The sequence below is a fragment of the Palaemon carinicauda genome, unplaced genomic scaffold (assembly GCF_036898095.1).
Source record: "Palaemon carinicauda isolate YSFRI2023 unplaced genomic scaffold, ASM3689809v2 scaffold80, whole genome shotgun sequence".
Classification (NCBI taxonomy): domain Eukaryota; kingdom Metazoa; phylum Arthropoda; class Malacostraca; order Decapoda; family Palaemonidae; genus Palaemon; species Palaemon carinicauda.
In genome coordinates this window covers 313,623-333,401 of record NW_027172094.1, presented here as the reverse complement: position 1 = coordinate 333,401, position 19,779 = coordinate 313,623, and the positions used below count along the sequence as shown (strand labels likewise).

The window sequence follows — 19,779 nt, the reverse complement described above, 5'->3', positions numbered from 1 at the left end:
GGCTCATGCTGAATGTGTTTCTTTACCTAACTATGCAAATTGCAGTTATGTACAGTATGTATTTTTGTTATTCATTACTTCAGCTTTTGTGAGTAAAACAGATAGAATAATTTGTTCTTTAAATACCTTAGGAAAGTAATAAAAGATCTTTTCTTTCTTTTTGGAAATTGCTTGAAGAGAATTTAGTTATTGAACAATTTGAACATGTTATGAGGAATGTATTATGTTCTGAATAAAGTTTGACGTAATTTATGTACAGCTGGACTGTAGTGAAATTCTAGGCTGCCCGATTTTAACGTAAATTTGCTTTTTCCGCCTTGTCGTATTTTCTATTGTTTGAGTTTTAACGTAGACCTGATCGGAATCATTTTCCCTATCCTTAATTGCACTAGGAAGTTTTGATTTCAAATTAGTTCTCTCTGATGGGGTGTTTTTGTCACTAAGTTGTGGCAATTAAATAAATGATGGAAGGCGGGAAATTAGACGACCTTTACATCGTAAAGAGGATTTATTGTCTAAGTTAATTTTCACAGAACATGAGCAGAAATCTTCTTCAAAGTGAATGAATGAGTCTCTTTAATGACATAGTCAATGGATCTCTAAATCTCTCTAATTACATGATAGGGGAAATATCTCTCTCCTTGACTTTTAAATTACAGTGAGCCCTCGCTACTTCGCGGTTCGACCATCGCGGATTCACCACTTCGCGGATTTTTTTCATAACCCATATATATAAACATATCGCGGATTTTCCGGAAATTTCGAAAATACCCCAATATATGAAGACCCCAAATACGATATTTCGTTACCTGTAATTCCATTAATATAAAAAATTTTAAGTAATTTTTATTTTTCCTAACATACTTACCGAGAACTACTTTCTTAGGAGTTACCTGTAATCTCCGCTCTACCGACCAGAGTTTTGTGTAGGGTACCCTGAATCCCGTTTTCTATGGAGGCCTACCCCGGCATTAAAGAATGTGCCCCGAGGGTAGGCTTTGCGCTAGGTCGATGTCCGCTTGGGTCGATATCGCCAGTAAGTTCTATTGATGTAGCACAATACTTGCAAGGGCAGAGGGGCACTCGGGGAAGGAAGGGAGGGCCATTACCCGAAAGTAGTTCTCGGTAAGTATGTTAGGAAAAATAAAAATTACTTAAAATTTTTTATTTGTTCCAACACGAATACTTACCTCGAACTACTTTCTTAGGAGACTTACACTTTAGGAGGCGGGAGTGCTATTCTGACCTACAGACCCAGTAAGCGGATGCCAAGAGGCCTAGGTATAATGGGACATACTAGAAAACGGACGAGAGGGTAACTACACAAAGAGCTCACGTTAGTGTCTAAGTACTCACCCTTTGAAAAACTTCTTCTGATGTTGCATCCAGTAACGTAGTTGTGAAGAACGTGTTATCCAATGGTACAAGCTGGTAATCTCCGATGAGGATAGGGAACAACTGGGTAGGATGAAAGGAAACGAACCTGTGTCTCCCGGTTGCTATCCGCGATTGAGCCCGGGGCTTTTACCATTAAACCACTTGGAGAGCGGAGATGACTGTTCCAATGGAGAACCCGTCTAAGGACTTCCTCGAGTAGTCCTTGAGGTAATGGGCAGTAAAAGTAGACTGGTTAGTCCAAGTACCTGCCCGAAGGATCTAACCTACTGCCATGTTTTTCTCAAAGGCTAAGGACGTGCTCAGACCTCTGATGTCATGAGGTCTGGGGACGCCTGGCACGGCCAGACCTTCTTCCTTGTAGGCCCTGGCAATAACTTGTCTCAACCAGAAGGAAATGGTGTTCTTGGATACTTGTTTCTTAGTAACACCCGTGGAGACGAAGAGGCTCTTGATGCCTGGCCGGAGATGAGCCGTTCTTTCAAGGTATTTTCTAATGGCACGGACAGGGCATAATTTTAAATCCTCAGCATTACCCGTCTTAGGAATGGCTGGTATGGAGAAACCTTCGAATTTAGGATCCCAGACAGCTGGGTTCTGGGTCTTCGCCGAAAAAGAAGGAACGAACTTGAAAGATACTTCTTTCCACCCCTTCGAATGAGAGACGTCATAAGACAGCCCATGGATATCCCCTACTCTCTTAGCGGACGCCAAAGCCAGCAAGAAGACTGCCTTGAGAGTGAGATCCCTGTCCACGATATCTTTCAAAGGTTCAAAGGGGGGGCCACTCAACATCTTCAGGACCTTAGCTAAGTCCCACTGGGGCACCCTACCTGCTTGTGGGGGGCAGGACTGCTCGAAGCTCTTGACAAGCATCGCGATGTGCCTAGAGGACCCCAGGTCGATGCCCTTCAGGAGGAAGACTTGGCCCAAGGCAGTACCCCTTTTATGGCTGGGATTGACATTCCCATTTTGTCTCTGAGATATACCAGAAAATCTGCTATGTCTGGGACAGAGGCATTGAGGGGCTTTATGTGCCTCGAAGTGCACCACTTCGTGAAGGAGGCCCACTTAGCTTGGTAGACCGCAGCCGAAGACCTTCTCAGGTATAGCGACATTCTCTTAGCAGTAGCTCGATAGTCTCCAGGCATGAAGACGTAGAGACTGTGGGTTGTCGTGAAGTCTGAGAAAATGTGGTTGGTGTAGAAGGTCTGACCTGTCGGGTAGAGGCCACGGAGGTTGACTCGCCAGGTCTTTTAGGTCTGCGAACCACTCTCTCTCCGGCCACCAGGGCGCTACCAAAGTCATCTTCAAGTTTCGGGCCGTCCACACTCTGTTGAGCACTTGTCTTATCAACGTGAAGGGGGGAAAAGCGTACACGTCTAGGTTGTCCCACCTGTGCTGAAAGGCGTCCTCCAAGGCTGCCTTCGGATCTGGTACAGGAGAACAATATACGGGGAGTTGGGCGTTCAGTTTGGTTGCAAAGAGGTCCATCACCGGGGAACCCCAACGTTGGATGATGAGCTTGGCTACTTCTGGGAGGAGGGACCATTCTGTCCCTACTATTTGGTCCACCACTCTGCTGAGACCGTCGGCCAGCACGTTCTTCTTCCCGGGAATGAACCTTGCTAATAACACAACCTGGTTCGCTTCTGCCCAATCTAGAATCTTTATGGTGAGATCGCACAACTCCCTTGACTTCAAACCTCCTTGCTTCTTTATGTATGCTACTACCGTGGCGTTGTCGCACATCAACGCCACGGTGTTTCCCCTTAGTAGATCTGCGAAGTGTAGGCAAGCCTTCTGGACTGCCTTCAACTCTAGGACATTGATGTGGAGTTCCTTTTCCCCGTCCATCCAGGTTTCTCGCGCTGTCTCGTCGAGGAGATGGGCTCCTCATCCCTGGTTGGAGGCGTCTGTGAACAGTAGTAACTCGGGGGGGTCGTTCGCGAAGAGCATCCCCTTGAGTGAGTTCGACCGGCAATGCCACCATTCCAGGGAGGGCCTCGTGTTTGGTAGAACTGGGATTAGTACTTCTTGCAAGTCCAGTTGGCACCAGAGGTTCTTCAGGTTCCATTGTACGGCTCTGAGTCTGATTCTCCCCTGGGGAACCAGTTTCTCCAACGACACCAGATGCCCTATAAGTCTTTGCCAGTCCTTTGCTCTCCTGGGGTGCCCCGATAGGAATGGGCGAATGATTTCCATGAGATTGTTTATTCTGTCTTCTGAAGGGAAGGCTTTTCCCAGAATGGTATCTAGAGTCATCCCCAAGTAGGTCATTCTGGTGGAGGGGGATAGGTTTGATTTTTCCGGGTTGATCACGATGCCCAGATCCTTGCAAAACTGGAGGAGTTTCATCCCTTGCTCCTTCAAGAGATCCTTCGAGGAGGAAAGAAGCAACCAGTCGTCCAGGTATCGGATGAGGCGAATGCCTCGTTCGTGAACCCACACTGAGACAGTCGTGAAGACTCTCGTGAACACCTGGGGCGTTGTTGACAATCCGCAGCAAAGGGTCTTGAATTGCAGGATCTGGGAACCCCATTTCACCCAGAGAAACTTTCGACTCGAGGGGTGGACCGGAATTTGGAAGTAGGCGTCCTTGAGGTCTATGGTCATCATGTAATCTTTCTCCCTCAAGGACAGTAGGACTGACTTCGGAGTGTCCATTTTGAAGTCTGTCTTCTTTATGAACTTGTTGAGAGCCGACAGATCTATAACCGGCCTCCACGCCCCCGTCGCCTTTTCTACCAGGAACAGGCGACTGTAGAAACCCGGGCCTGGGTGTAGAATTTCTTCCATGGCGCCCTTCTCCAACATGGAGGACACTTCCTCTTGAAGGGCTGTCTTCTTCAACGGGTCCTTGGGGACCAGCCACTCCGCCTGGCTGGCCGGGATTAGAGGGGGTGGTTCTGCTAAGAACGGTAACCTGTAGCCCTCCTTCAGTACGGACACTGTCCAGGGCTCCGCTCGGTGAGCCTTCCATGCCTGCCAAAATAGTCTGAGGCATCCCCCAACCTGAGGCTTGGGCAGGGATAGGGGGCCTCTCACTCTATCTCCTCCTGGAGGAGCGGCCTGAACGGCCTCTCCTGGAGGCAGAATAACCTGTCCTAAAGGAGGCTGAAGATGCTGGGGCCCCCCTACGGGGGGGCTGAGGTGCTGAGGACCAGGAGGAAGAAGGAGCTTCTCTCCTCGTCATGCTAGGGGAGGCCTGAGCCGTCGCGGCACTGTCTGAGACTGACCTCTTGTAGGCGTAGGCCTGAGGGTGCTTAAATCTTTCCTCTTAGACACCTTCTCCATAATGGTTTCTAAGTCTTTAAAGGGGAACAAGGAGTCACCCCACAAGGGAAGGCTCCTCATGGCCCGCGCCTCCCTGTCTGGGACCTTTCGGGACACCTTAGCCAGGATGGTGTCCCTCTTGCGGAGTACCCAATTCGCTGTCAGGGCGAGCGACTGGTACGTCAGGAACTTTAGGGTCTTGCCCCCGGAGGTAATAAGTTCCCTCAGGAGGTTCTGCTGTTCCGGGTCCGTGGGGTTAAACGTGGCTTGCACCCCTACTAAGGTGGAAGCCCACCAGTCCAGCCAAGAGGGGACGTGCACCAGGTCCCTCGACATTTCTTCCATCATGGCGGCCTCCGATGGAGAAAAACAAACTGGGGCCGAAGAGGCTCTGTCCTCCGAGACGCCCTGACCCAGGATGTCAAGGGAAGGTTCTACTTTGCAGGGACCTGGTCGACGCCCTTCTGGTACATAGACCTTGCCCTGAATCTTGAGCCCCTGGAGTAATTTTGAAGAACTCTGAGTTTTGGGGGCTTCGGCATTACTAGCCACCACTTTGTCTACGTATTCTTGCCCTAGGACAAGATCCCGGGCTAGAGGGAGAGTCAGAGAGGTCTTAGGCTGGGTAGGGGCCTGCATTAACCGTATAAGGCTGGACCTCCAGTAGTCCTCGTCGGTAGCTGCTGGTTCTTCAATTTTATGATGCCTCCTGATAAGGCCAATCACCCTTCTATAGGCCGAGTCCTCCGTCGGGGAACCCTCCCTACCGTCAGCCGAGGCCTCGGCTTGAGCCCGGGGAGCCGGGTCACCGGGCACACCCACCGGACGACTTATTCTTGATGCAAGGGGCGCTGCCCTGCCGAGGTACTGGACTTCTTCGGGGGAGGCTTCCGCACCAGGGGCGGGGGTTAGCGCAGGCCTCGTCGACCCAGCGAGGACTAGCGTCCGCTCAAGGCCTCTGGGGGACGAGGACGCGGATCCCGTGGGCTGACCCGACAGCGGGAACCATTCCTTCCGACCCGAGGGCCGCACCAGCTGGGCTGGTTCGGCCAGGACGCCCGTAAGGAAGCGCGGTTCCTCCCGTGGGGCGGGGTGAACCGGAGGCTTCGCGGTCTTATGCCTGCCTGTAGAGTCCTTCTCGCGAACTTGCCTGCGAGGGTCAAAACCGTGCTTGGAGGGAGGTCTCCTTGGCGAGAACTCCTTGGACCGGCGGTCCGGGGAACAACGTATCTCTGCTTCACGGGGTACGAAGACCCAATCGCCATCCGGTGACCTACTCCTTCTGTATTTTCGTCTTGGAGAGCGGTAGCGTTTCCTGCTGTATCTGGAGCGCGATCTTGAACGGGAACGCCTGCTCCTGGACCGCTCCCTCCGACGGCGATGCTTCCTCCTGGCTTCTTCACCCGACGAGTAATACTCCTCCGAAGAGCCTGACGACACTGCACTTACCGTACGGCGGGCGGGAGCGGGGACCGCGGGGGACTTCGTGACTCGTTGCGTGCCCGAGGTAGAAGGTTGTAGGAATTCTTCGGGAACTTCCGTGAGCGGGGTTGGGAAAGAGGTTTGATGCCTAACGCCAGGAAACCAGGAATCCAGGCCCTCTTCCATTCGTATAGGGGACCTACCTGGTTTCTTAGGAAGTTTCCACCCGAAGGCATCACTCCCTGCAGAACCTAACTTACCCTGGATGTCGCCGCCTGCCAAAGACCCTGAAACACAGGCCCACGAAGGGGGCGAAGACACAGACACAACGTTACTACCCCACAAGGGGTCATCGGAGGACATGTGCCCCCCGAGCACAAGGGCCGAGTCTCCAGACGCACTGCTGGGCTCTTCACTAGCCCGAGAAGGACCCGCAACCCCCACTGCACATTCACTAGATTCTTGGGGAAGCTCGCTCGGTTCTTTCCCCACGATGGACTTACCTCGGCCCCTACTCTGGGTAGGGGACAGCGAAACAGAAGCCCCGTCGGACCGTTCACTGGGCGACGGTAGCGGCGATGTAACACTAGCCTTCCTGGGTGAACGTTTCGACGATTTTCTCTTCTTTGTTCCGTAACGCACCCACTGGATATCACTCCAACCTACACACTCGGGGCACGTATCCGATGACGAACAAACCTTGCCCCTACAGGAGGAGCAAAGGGAGTGAGGGTCCACTTCAGGCTTGGAGAGGAACGCTCCACACATTTTACCGGCTCTAGGCCTAGGACAACGGCGGATTTGCTCCATAATGCACAAACGCAAGACACAGGAACGCAGGGAATCAAGGAATACACTGGGGAAGCACAAGGGTGGAAGGTGAACACACAGGAACACCAGGGATAAGTACACAGGAACACAAGTTACCACGCGGGAAACACGTGGGACACACACAACACACACAAAGGATCGATAGAGAACGAGAGCGACGTGGTGACACGTCGCGACCAGAGAACTTACTGGCGATATCGACCCAAGCGGACATCGACCTAGCGCAAAGCCTACCCTCGGGGCACATTCTTTAATGCCGGGGTAGGCCTCCATAGAAAACGGGATTCAGGGTACCCTACACAAAACTCTGGTCGATAGAGAGGAGATTACAGGTAACTCCTAAGAAAGTAGTTCGAGGTAAGTATTCGTGTTGGAACAAACTGTAATTAGTAATATCTGCTCTTACTGATGGTTCATTGCATTACATATGACATATAATTCACTACAGAAAGAAATAAAACACGAAAAGAGAATGTGATCATACGATAATTCAGTATACAGTACGTAGTAAAATTAAATCGAACATGAAACGCAAATCAGATGCAGTCATACCGTATTAGAATGGTGTAAGGCTGCTGATGGGTACTACTGTACTACAAATGTAATGGATGTGCTTCTTTTCCATGAATCTTTTGTATGTATACGTACGTAGTACTGCATCCAATAATATTCTTTGTTGCAAAAATCACATCTCGAATAAGCGTACGAGAGAGAGAGAGAGAGAGAGAGAGAGAGAGAGAGAGAGAGAGAGAGAGAGAGAGAGAGAGAGAGAGAGAGAGAGAGATTGACACACATAGAATGAGAAATGAAACAAAAACAGTGGAGAGAGAGAGAGAGAGAGAGAGAGAGAGAGAGAGAGAGAGAGAGAGAGAGAGATATCCAATAAAACACACAATAGGACAAGAAACAAAAACAGTGATGAGAGAGAGAGAGAGAGAGAGACATATCCTACAACAAAACAAGAGTAAAATAGCGTACGTAAAGCTGTACTGTATACGTAGGGTACCTTGTATTTGAATTGGTAACTACTACGTAGCATATAAGACGGATTGTGATTGGTTCAAGCGCTGATAGATGACGAATCAGAACCCAAGTTTTGTAATCTAGCCTGTGATTGGTGTTTTGACCGCTTCTCCAACCTCCAGCATCTTTTCGCGGCAACTTCGTTTGCCGCTCTCTCGCCGTGTAGATGCTGCTACGTTATTGTGAACTTTAATCTGTGCTGTGCGTGACTGTTTTAAGTTGAACTTTTTGTTGAACTTTCTGTTTAACCCCTACTGTACAATGGTTCCCAAGCGTTCTGCTTCTGCTAAGGCTGGTAGTGAGCCTGAACGCCACCGAAAATGATGACGATTGCTGAGAAGGTGACGCTTCTCGATATGTTAAAAGAAGGCAGAAGTTACGCGGCCGCAGCCCACCATTTTGGAGTGAACGAATCCACCGTTCGCTACATCAAGAAGGACGAGGCGAACATTAGAAAGACGGCTACCATCACCTTTAGCAGATCAGCGAAGCGAGTCGTTACCACGCGTAATAAAACGATCGTACGCATAGAAGGTGCTTTAGCCGTGTGGATTGCCGACTGCCGGAAGAAGAACATAGCCCTGGATACGAACACCATCCGAACCAAGGCTTTGAGCTTGTATGAGAATTTTGCGCCAAAGGAACCTCAAGACGACGATGGCGACCATGCTGAAGAAGAAGATGATGTAGATGAACCTCAACCAGGGACATCCACTGATTCCCAGCGTCAGAAACAACGTTTTTCCGCCAGCAAAGGATGGTTCGCGAAGTTTCAGAAACGCTTCGCCCTGAAAAGCATTTCCCTGCATGGCGAGGCTGCTTCCGCTGACACTGCCGCTGCTGAAACTTACGCGAACGAGACGTTCAAGAACATTATCGCTGAAGGTGGATACAAGCCGGAACAAGTGTTTAATATGGATGAGACCGGCTTGTTTTGGAAGAGAATGCCGTCGCGAACTTTCCTGTTTAAAGAAGAAGCCAAAGCCTCTGGCTTTAAAGTGTTCAAAGATCGCATAACCCTCGTGATGTGTGGCAATACTGCTGGATTTTTGCTAAAGCCGGGGCTTATTTACAAGTCGAAAAATCCTCGCGCTTTGAAAAATAAAAATAAGAATCTCCTTCCCGTGTACTGGATGCATAATCAAAAAGCATGGATTACGAAGATGCTGACCTCCAACTGGTTCCACCAGTGTTTTATCCCGCAAGTCAGCAAATATCTCGTAGAGAAGGGCTTGCCATTTAAGATCCTTCTCCTTATGGATAACGCTGGTGGACACGCAACTGACCTGTCGCATGAGGGCATTCAGGTTGAGTTCCTACCACCCAACACCACGTCATTAATTCAACCGATGGACCAGGGGGTTATCAGGGCGTTCAAGGCCCTCTACACGAAGAATACCTTGGCGGACCTCGTTGCGTGTGTGGATGCTGCCCAAGAAGATGAAGATGAAAATTTCAATTTGAAGGCGTACTGGCGGAAGTACACAATAGCCACGTGCCTGCAGAACATTCAGAAGGCACTGCAAGAAATGAAACCTGCAACCGTTAATGTGAGCTGGAAGAAGTTGTGGCCCCAGATTGTTTACGACGACAAGGGATTTACACCGTCTGAAATTCAACACTCTGCAATACGCAAATCTGTGCAGTTGGCTGCGATAATTGGAGGTGACGGGTTTGGCGACATGACGACTGAAGACGTCGACGAGTTGTTGGACTGCCATTCCCAGCCGCTAACTGACGCAGACCTAGAAGACCTGACGAAATCGGCCAGTGAAGAAGACAGTGAAACGCAGGAAGAGACCCAAGAAAATGTCGAAGAAACGGGCTTAACATTAGAACGGCTTGCCAAGTTCTGCAACCATGCGAAGGAGTTGAAAGAAATGTCGCAAGAGTGGGACGAGGATATGGTTCGGTCTATGCAATTCTGCAACAAAATCGATGCCGACATGACTCCCTACAGGATGCTCTTGGATCGAAAAAAGAAGCAGCGGCAGCAACTTCCGATCACAATGTTCTTCCAGCCGCGCAAAAAAGAGCCAGTTCCTCCTGCTACTACGCCTTCGGAAGAAATTGAAGAAGTGTCCCAGGAAGAAGTTGAAGAGGTGTCCCAGGAAAAGACACCTCCGTCTGAAGAGACGTAAAATACTATTATTGGCTGCACAGTAGAAGACATCATCAGCTTCATCATCATCATTTCTACTGTGCAGCAAATTCATCGCCATCATCATTCAAGTTTTTCTTCAACTTCTTTCGTGGTGAGTACAGTAACAATCTTTTTTTTTTACTTTAATATTCTAACATTTTAATATTTGTGCCTGTTTTAGTTTAGTATGCATTAAGTTAAAGGGAAGGTTTTAAAAGTCTGAATATACATGTTGTAACCTATCATATTTTTTTGTTTAAAATTTACATTTACGTACGTAAAACTCTCTCTCTCTCTCTCTCTCTCTCTCTCTCTCTCTCTCTCTCTCTCTCTCTCTCTCTCTCTCTCTCTCTCTCTCTCTCTCTCGTAAATTGTTTTCCTGCTTTGCTACGTATGTACTGTATGATTTTATATAGATACGGTAAATAATATTTGTAATACAGTGAACCCTCGTTTATCGCGGTAGATAGGTTCCAGACGCGGGCGCGATAGGTGAAAATCCGCGAAGTAGTGACAGCATATTTACCTATTTATTTAACATGTATATTCGGACTTTTAAAACCTTCCCTTGTACGTAGTACTGTTAACAAACCACCCTTTAATGTACAGAACACTTAATGCATGTACTACAGCACCCTAAACTAAAACAGGCACAAATATTAAAGGCGATTTTATATCATGTGTTTCCTAAACACCTAAAAAGCACGATAAAAAATGGCAACCAATGTTTTGTTTACGTTCATCTCTGATCATAATGAAGAAACAAACTCATTTAGTGTACACATATATGTACGTATAGGTTAGTTTTTGCATCGATTATATTGATTATACAGTACTGTATGTTGATTTTTTTATTACCAATGTTTTAGTTTACGTATTTTTCTTAGGACTTCCAAATGAAATCTTTTTCTTTATGACGCCGCCTGAAACGACAGCGTGTACGCTCAGTAAACAACCACGCTCAGAACAAACAAGGCATTTAACGCGCATGATGATAGTGATAAATAATGATACAGTACATACAGTATTTACAGTAAAAGCATTTACAAAATATGTTACCTTACAAATATAAATTATACAGTACTTGTACGTAGCAAAGCAGGAAAACAATTTGAGAGAGAGAGAGAGAGAGAGAGAGAGAGAGAGAGAGAGAGAGAGAGAGAGAGAGAGAGAGAGAGAGAGAGAGAGAGAGAGAGAGAGAGAGATTGTTTTACGTACGTAAATGTAAATTTTAAACAAAAAAAATATGATAGGTTACAACATGTAGACTTTTAAAACCTTCCCTTTAACTTAATGCATACAGTACGTACATTACTAAACTATAAAACAGGTTAAAGTAAAAAATAAAGATTGTTACTGTACTCACCACGAAAGAAGTTCAAGAAAAACTTGAATGACGATGGCGATGAATTTGCTGCACAGTAGAAATGATGATGATGAAGCTGATGATGTGTTCTACTGTGCAGTCAATGATAGTATTTTACGTCTCTTCAGACGGAGGTGTCTTTTCCTGGGACACCTCTTCAACTTCTTCAATTTCTTCCGAAGGCGTACTAGCAGGAGGAACTGGCTCTTTTTTGCGAGGCTGAAAAAACATTGTGATCGGAAGTTGTTGCCGCTGCTTCTTTTTTCGATCCAAGAGCATCCTGTAGGGAGTCGTGATGTCATCAACCTTGTTGCAGAATTGCATCGAGCGAACCATATCCTCGTCCCACTCTTGCAACATTTCTTTCGCCTCCTTCATATGGTTGCAGAACTTGGCAAGCCGTTCTAATGTTAAGCCCGTTTCTTCGACATTTTCTTGGGTCTCTTCCTGGGTACCCTCACTCTCTTCCTCACTTGCCGATTTCGTCAGGTCTTCGAGGTCTGCGTCAGTTAGGGGCTGGGAATGGCAGTCCAACAACTCGTCGACGTCTTCAGTCGTCATGTCGCCAAACCCGTCACCCCCAATTATGGCAGCCAACTGCACAGATTTCCGTATTGCAGAGTGTTGGATTTCCGACGGAGTAAATCCCTTGTCGTCGTAAACAATATCGGGCCACAGCTTCTTCCAGCTCGCATTTACGGTTGCAGGTTTCATCTCTTGAAGTGCCTTTTGAATATTCTGCAGGCACGTGGCTATGGTGTACTGCCGCCAGTACGCCTTCAAGTTGAAGTCTTCATCCTCGTCATCTTGGGCAGCATCCACACACGCAACGAGGTCCGCCAAGGTATTCTTCGTGTAGAGGGCCTTGAACGCCCTGATAACCCCCTGGTCCATTGGTTGAATTAATGACGTGGTGTTGGGTAGCAGGAACTCAACCTGAACGCCCTCACGCGACAGGTCAGTTGCGTGTCCACCAGCGTTATCCATAAGGAGAAGGATCTTGAATGGCAAGCCCTTCTCTAAGAGATATTCATGGACTTGCGGGATGAAACACTGGTGGAACCAGTTGGAGGTCAGCATCTTCGTAATCCATGCTTTTTGATTATGCATCCAGTACACGGGAAGGAGATTCTTATTTTTATTTTTCAAAGCGCGAGGATTTTTCGACTTATAAATAAGCCCCGGCTTTAACAAAAATCCAGCAGCATTGCCACACATCACGAGGGTAACGCGATCCTTGAATGCCTTAAAGCCAGAGGCTTTGGCTTCCTCTTTGAACAGGAAAGTTCGCGACGGCATTCTCTTCCAAAACAAGCCGGTTTCATCCATATTAAACACTTGTTCCGGCTTGTATCCACCTTCAGCGATAATGTTCTTGAAAGTCTGGTTCACGTAAGTTTCAGCAGCGGCAGTGTCAGCGGAAGCAGACTCCCCATGCAGGGAAACGCTTTTCAGGGCGAAGCGTTTCTGAAACTTCGCGAACCATCCTTTGCTTGCGGAAAAACGTTTCTGAGGCTGGGAATCAGTGGATGTCCCTGGTTGAGGATCATCTGCATCATCATCATCTTCAGCATGGTTGCCGTCGTCCTCTTTAGGTTCCTTTGCAGCAAAATTCTCATATAAGCTCAAAGCCTTTGTTTGGATGGTGTTCGTATCCAACGCTATGTTCTTCTTCCGGCAGTCGGCAATCCACACAGCTAAAGCACCTTCCATGCGTACGATCGTTTTATTACGCGTTGTAACGACTCGCTTCGCTGATCTGCTAAAGGTGATTGCAGCAGTCTTTCTAATGTTCGCCTCGTCCTTCTTGATGTAGCGAACGGTGGATTCGTTGATGCCAAAATGGCGGCCGGCGGCCGCGTAACTTCTACCATCTTTTAACATGTCGAGAAGCGTAACCTTCTCAGCTATCGTCATCATTCTTCGGTGGCGTTTAGGCTCACTACCAGCCTTACTAGAAGCAGAACGCTTGGGAGGCATTGTAACAGAAAGTTCAACAAAAAGTTCAACTTAAAACAGTCGCACACAGCACAGATTAAACTTCACAAACTTAAGAACGTCTACTCAGCAATACGCGGAAAGAGAAAGTGAACGATGCAGCCCCGCGAGAACTTTGATGCTGCGGGTAGAAGATGCGGGCAAAACACCAATCACAGGCTAGATAACAAAACTTGAGTTTTGATTCGTCATCTATCAGCGCTTGAACCAATCACAACCCGTCTTAGTACTATGGCGCGTTGGTTACTCATAGAAGATGCCCCCGCGCATACTGAACGTACGTAGATTAAGTACAATACAGTACCGTAATAATAATAAATAATGATAATAATACTGTACAGTAATAATAATAATAATAATGATTAATAATAACAATAATAATTTTATTAACAACAACAACAATAATAATAATAATAACAATAATAATAAAAATTTACGTACGCTATTTTACGCCTCTCTCTCTCTCTCTCTCTCTCTCTCTCTCTCTCGTACGCTTACAGTATTCGAAATGTGATTTTTGCAACAAAGAATATTATTGGATGCAGTACTGTACTACGTACGTATACATACAAAAGATTCATGGAAAAGAAGCACATCCATTACAGTACACACCATTCTAATATGGTATGACTGCATCTGATTTGCGTTTCATGTTCGATTTAATTTTACTACGTACTGAATTATCGTATGATCACATTCTCTTTTCGTGTTTTATTTCTTTCTGTGCTGAATTATATATCATATGTAATGCAATGAACAATCAGTAAGAGCAGATATTACTAATTACAGTATTAATGGAATTACAGGTAACAAAATATCGTATTTGGTTATCTTCAGATTTCGCGGTATTTTCGAATTTTCCGGAAAATCCGCGATATGTATATATATGGGTTATGGGAAAACTCCGCGAAGTGGTGAATCCGCGATTGTCGAACCGCGAAGTAGCGAGGGTTCACTGTAACATATTTTCTAAAAGCTTTTACTGTAATATCATTATTTATCACTTTCATCATGCGCGTTAAATGCCTTCGTTTGTTTACTGAGCGTACTTTATGACGGCGCCGTTTCAGGCGGCGTCATAAAGAAAAACATTTCATTTGGAAGTCCTAAAAAAAATTTAGTAAAACATTGGTAATAACAAAATCAACATACTGTACTGAATAATCAATATAATCGATGCAAAAACTAACCTATACACAGATGTGTAAATGCGTTTGTTTCTTCACCATGATCAGAGATAAACGTAAACAAAACATTGGTTGCCATTTTTTATCGTGCTTTTTGGCGTGTTTAGGAAACGCATGATATAAAATCGCCTTTAATATTTGTGCCCGTTTTAGTTTAGGGTACTGTAGTACATGCATTAAGTGTTCTGTACATTAAAGGGTAGTTTGTTAACAGTACTACATACAAGGGAAGGTTTTAAAAGTCTGAATATACATGTTAAATAAATACGTAAATATGGTGTCACTACTTCGCGGACTTTCACCTATCGCGGTCGGGTCTGGAACCTATCTACTGCGATAAACGAGGGCTCACTGTACTGAAACAGTTTACTGTAAAATGCCTTATAATCAGGAGGGCTATTAGAGTGACTAGGATTGCAGCAATGAATGGGTTTTGCAGCAAAATGGTCTAAAGTAATGAATAACTAGTCTCTGATCGGTTATTATCACTAGACTCAACATGGGAAGTGAGGTTAGGTTCAGTAGCCGGGTGGTTATGATCAGAATTACTGTACTGCATTATTATTATTATTATTATTATTATTATTATTATTATTATTATTATTAGCTAAGCTACAACCCTAGTTGGAAAAGCAGGATGCTATATGCCCAGAGTAACAACATTAAAATAAATATCTCCTATATAAACTATAAAAACTTTAACAAATCAAGCGAAAGAAAAATAAGATAGAATAGTGTCATCGAGTGTACCCTCAAGCAAGAGAACTCTAACCCAAGATAGTGGAAGACCATGGTACAGAGGCTATGGCACTACCCAAGACTAAAGAACAATGGTTTGATTTTGGAGTGTCCTTCTCCTAGAAGAGCTGCTTACCATAGCTAAAGAGTCTCTTCTACCCTTACCAACAGGAAAGTGGCCACTGAATAATTAGTGCAGTAACCCCTTGGGTGAAGAAGAATTCTTTGGTAATCTGTGTTGTCAGGTGTATAAGGACAGAGGAGAATATGTAAAGAATAGGCCAGACTATTCACTGGACTTCTGATTTTAACAAAGGAAGCAAGAAATGTATAGAGCGTTGAAGCTCATCACATTGGAAAATGGTTGATTATTTATTTAAAAGTGGAGGCATGTCATTATCGTCACTATGATCAACTAGTATAAAGCAAAGTTCCCTTTAATACTTTCAACTTTTATTACAATCATTGAAACAAACTTTTCCATGAGAGTGCCCAGGAAGTAAAGCACATTCCTTACAATCACAGTAGTGCCCTCGACACTATACACAAACAGAATGCGGATCTCATCTCACAGAAACAATTCCTGTGAACACTCCCCCGTAATAATTGCTAACAAATAAAGGGGACACATCCTAATGCACAGTAATAGGTAAACATATGCACTCTAGGGAATGTCAGAACTAAACCGTGTTGATACAGAAACTGAAAGGGACAGAAAGAGCCTGGCATGTCAATTCTGGAGTTCTTACCACTTACTGATGGAATGTTCCATTCCTTTACTAAAGGCATGCGTTTATTGAAGAGAAAGAAAATGGGAATTTTTTTTTATTTTTAAATATTTTACAAGTACATGTCAATTAAACCAATCTTCTGGAGAAGAAGCAATATGAACATCTAGGGAAGTTCATTGTAATAAAAATAAAATAGTCCGATAAAGACCAATAATTCATGATTATCAGCCATGATAAACTTGAGTTCTGCTGATCGTCATTTCCCCACCCACAACCATGTGAGTAAAAAGTCATACTGTACTTACATCCAATCATCATACTGATAGCTGTGGTGGTTACTGTTGAAACAGGGTCTGCCATAGACAGTGCTTCACCAGTATGTTCGTTCAAATAATTGATGGCATCTTTAAAAATAAAAGGAACCTGGACATTGAGTAGCTTGGCTCCTATAAGCAGCCCAAGAGCCGTTATCACACGTCCTTTAACAGCTGGATTTCCCTGAAATTGAAAAATATAATTTTCAAATTTAACAAACTAGTTTAATAAGCATTTATGGTAGTAAGAAATTATTAATAATGTAGAGAGCATAGCAATCCTAAAAAAATTTACACTAAAAAATTGTAATTTTTCTCAAAGCAAATTTAATTTTCTAACATTAATAGTAATTTTCCTTTTTCAAAAAACTTTCCCACCCCAAAAAAAAAATTTTCCTATGTAAGTAAAGCTACTTACATTAAGTGAGTACAGTATAGTATTTTTGAGTCAAGTTCAAATTTATTTTTCATTTTTGGGGACCTGATAAAAATGTGAAGCTATTGCCAGGCTGACACTTGCACGACTTTTTGCCACGAATTTGTCGTGGCAAGTCGTGACATTTTGTGGCACGAACTGGAAAATGAAAATAAAAACAAAAATTACCTCAGAATCACAGCTCCCCTATCCACATTGACACGAACTGGCACGACGAGTTCATGCATAGTTTTAGCATAGTTTGTGCACTTCCCGCATCGTCCCGACGAGTTCACGAACAGTTCGCGCATAGTTCACGCCGCGTTCACGAAATTTTGTCGTGACCAAAATTTTGAACATTTCAAAATTCTCGTCACGACATGCCACGATGTCACGACAGGTTCACGACGAATTCACGCCAGTTCACGACTCGAGTCGTGACAATGCGTGCCATAAATTCGTGCAAGTGTCAGGGTACCTTATAACTTGCATGTGAGAATTATACAGTATGATCTATTTGGAGCTCTAAAGCTTTAAAACCCGGGAGCTGTAACCAAATGAGAACCTTGAGCATTGAAGTTACATAAGTAGTTACAATTGCACTCTCTTAAGATACAAAGTACAGAATACTAAACATAACAGACAAGGAAGGGTGAGACCACACTGTCAATAGTCCTCGCAAGAAAAATCAATTTATGAGAAAATAGGCATACTGTATCTTTGGCATCTATACAAATTACAAGTTAACCCCAACAGCATCTAGCTTATATGCCAAATATAAGTAGATAAAGCTGACTAACGGATTCTGACCTTAAATTAAAAAAAAACTCCAATCAATCATGTTATCATTTATCTTTAAATTAACTTATCTAACCTGATATACAATAAAATATCTAGGTATTAAATGCTTTTTGTCAACAGGAGGAGATTGACTATGCTTTCTCTGGAATCTTTGGCTCATCAAGGGATTCTATCTTCAATTGTCTTCTCACCATTATGGCTAAGATACAAATAGATGAAAGTACTGTATAGCCTCTTTTGTACTTGTTAAGGATTTCAGTGCTCAGCATTGTGAGAGAATAAACTCTGTTTCTCCTACTATTCACCATGATTCAAGAGCTTTTAAATCAGGCTATGAGAAAATGATAAGTGAGGCTACTCAGAAGTCTGGTAATTGCTTAAAAATTATATTTTCATAATAAAATAAATATTTGAATATACTTACCCGCTGGTTATACAATAGCCTAAGTCCCCGACGCCTCGGCAGAAAATTCAAAATCTCTTGCACAGCTTAGAGCATATAAGCCAGATGTACCCCAGTGCCCTCGCGGTACCCCAGGTAGAACTATGCTCAACCAATTTAGATTTTCCATGCCCCATGGTCTCTAGAGGGGAGGAGGGTGGGTCTAAATCTTATATAACCAGCGGGTAAGTATATTCAAAAATTTATTTTATTATGAAAACATCATTTTTAAATATAAAACTTACCCGCTGGTTATATAATAGCTGATTGACACCCATTGGTGGTGTGTCAAAGACAGCTGCATAATTGGAAATTCACTTAAGAGTTACATAAACAACTTAAGTGGTTCTAACCTGATAAGGAAGTCGACAGCAATGCTCTGCCTCATTTTATCTGCTATCCTTAGGAGATCCAGTGATCCACTCGGGGCTGATGATCTCTAGGAGCTGTCAAACGGTACAACCACCTATAACATGACAGGACCTCGACTAATACTCTTGTTCCGGGCGCTCTCTAGGAACAAAATGACCACCTGATTAGGTCAAAGATTGCTGAAGATTGCCGACCAATCTTCACGTACAATCATAAAAACATATATAACAGTTCCAAGAGAAGAACAGGGGTACTAGGAATTTAGGGAAATGTAGTGGAGAATGTTTCACCTACTACTGCACTCGTTGCAAGTGACCCCAAAACGTAGACGTCTTCATAGAGACTGGACACGGTAAAAGTAAAGCAAGACGAATACAGGATTACCCTTTCACAAGACTGTATACGTGATGCTTGCAGAGAACAGTATAGTTTAAAAATTACAGAAGTTTCTACAGCTCTAACTTCGTGAGTCTTTACTCTTTCAACATCTTATGATCTGTCACCCAACCATGTGGAAGAACCTTTGTAATCAAAGTCTATACGAGATGACAGAATGTTTAGACATGGATAGCGCAGGCTTCTTGACCATGCACCTAAGAGTTATGAAAAGACTCATTACTTCTTTGTTCTTGTTCCAATAAAACTTCATCGTTTTAATCGGGCAAAAAACTCTTCTCAGCCCATCGCAAACCAAATTTGAGAGAATAGTGATCCCGAAATATTTAGGCTATGGATGAGAAAGATGTTTATTAATAACCAAGAATCCAGGTTGCAAGGTACCTATGGCTTAACCAATGTGAAGTCCATGTTCTTGCTAAAAGAGTGAACTTCACTGACTCTCAACTATGGTAGACTTACTCAGAAAGTCTCCAAAGTTAGGCCTTAAAAAAGAAACCAAGCGTAAAGGGTCGGATCTGTCACTACCGCGAAGCTCCAGAAACGAACCCTGAATTTCAGGCTGGAGCATCTTGCTGATGCCTCCAAGTCCTCTCAAATGATCTGAGATGATCTATAAAGTCTCTATTTGATAGATCCAATCTTCTGCGTCTGAAGACAGATGCCCGCATACTCCTGTACCCTTTGATGGTCGAGGAGGGAAGAAAATGTTTTCTTCTAAGGTCTAAGAAAAAATAGGCCACTTGTGTTAGAGTTACCTAATGAAGAGCTGGCTCTAGCTCTACACCACTCCATAAAGCACTCTAATTGGGTTGGAAAACCTTGAGGCAAAAGTCCTTTGTACAAGCGAAAGCCTCAGCTGTCTCCTTCGGACAACCCTCTAGATCTTAGGGGTTTTCCGAAAAACTGGAGGCAGCTAGACCTAAAGC

General features: G+C 44.5%; 1 protein-coding gene across 1 annotated transcript in view; it reads right to left on the bottom strand.

Moving 5' to 3' along the window:
* Window positions 1–19,779, bottom strand: part of ABCB7 (ATP binding cassette subfamily B member 7) — a gene marked incomplete at its 3' end in the record, with an annotated part of 154,638 nt that overhangs the window by 38,108 nt on the left and 96,751 nt on the right. Inside the window, exon 3 of the mRNA XM_068369682.1 lies at window positions 16,416–16,608. Coding sequence (XP_068225783.1) covers window positions 16,416–16,608 — 193 coding nt within the window. The remainder of the gene's footprint in view (window positions 1–16,415; window positions 16,609–19,779) is intronic.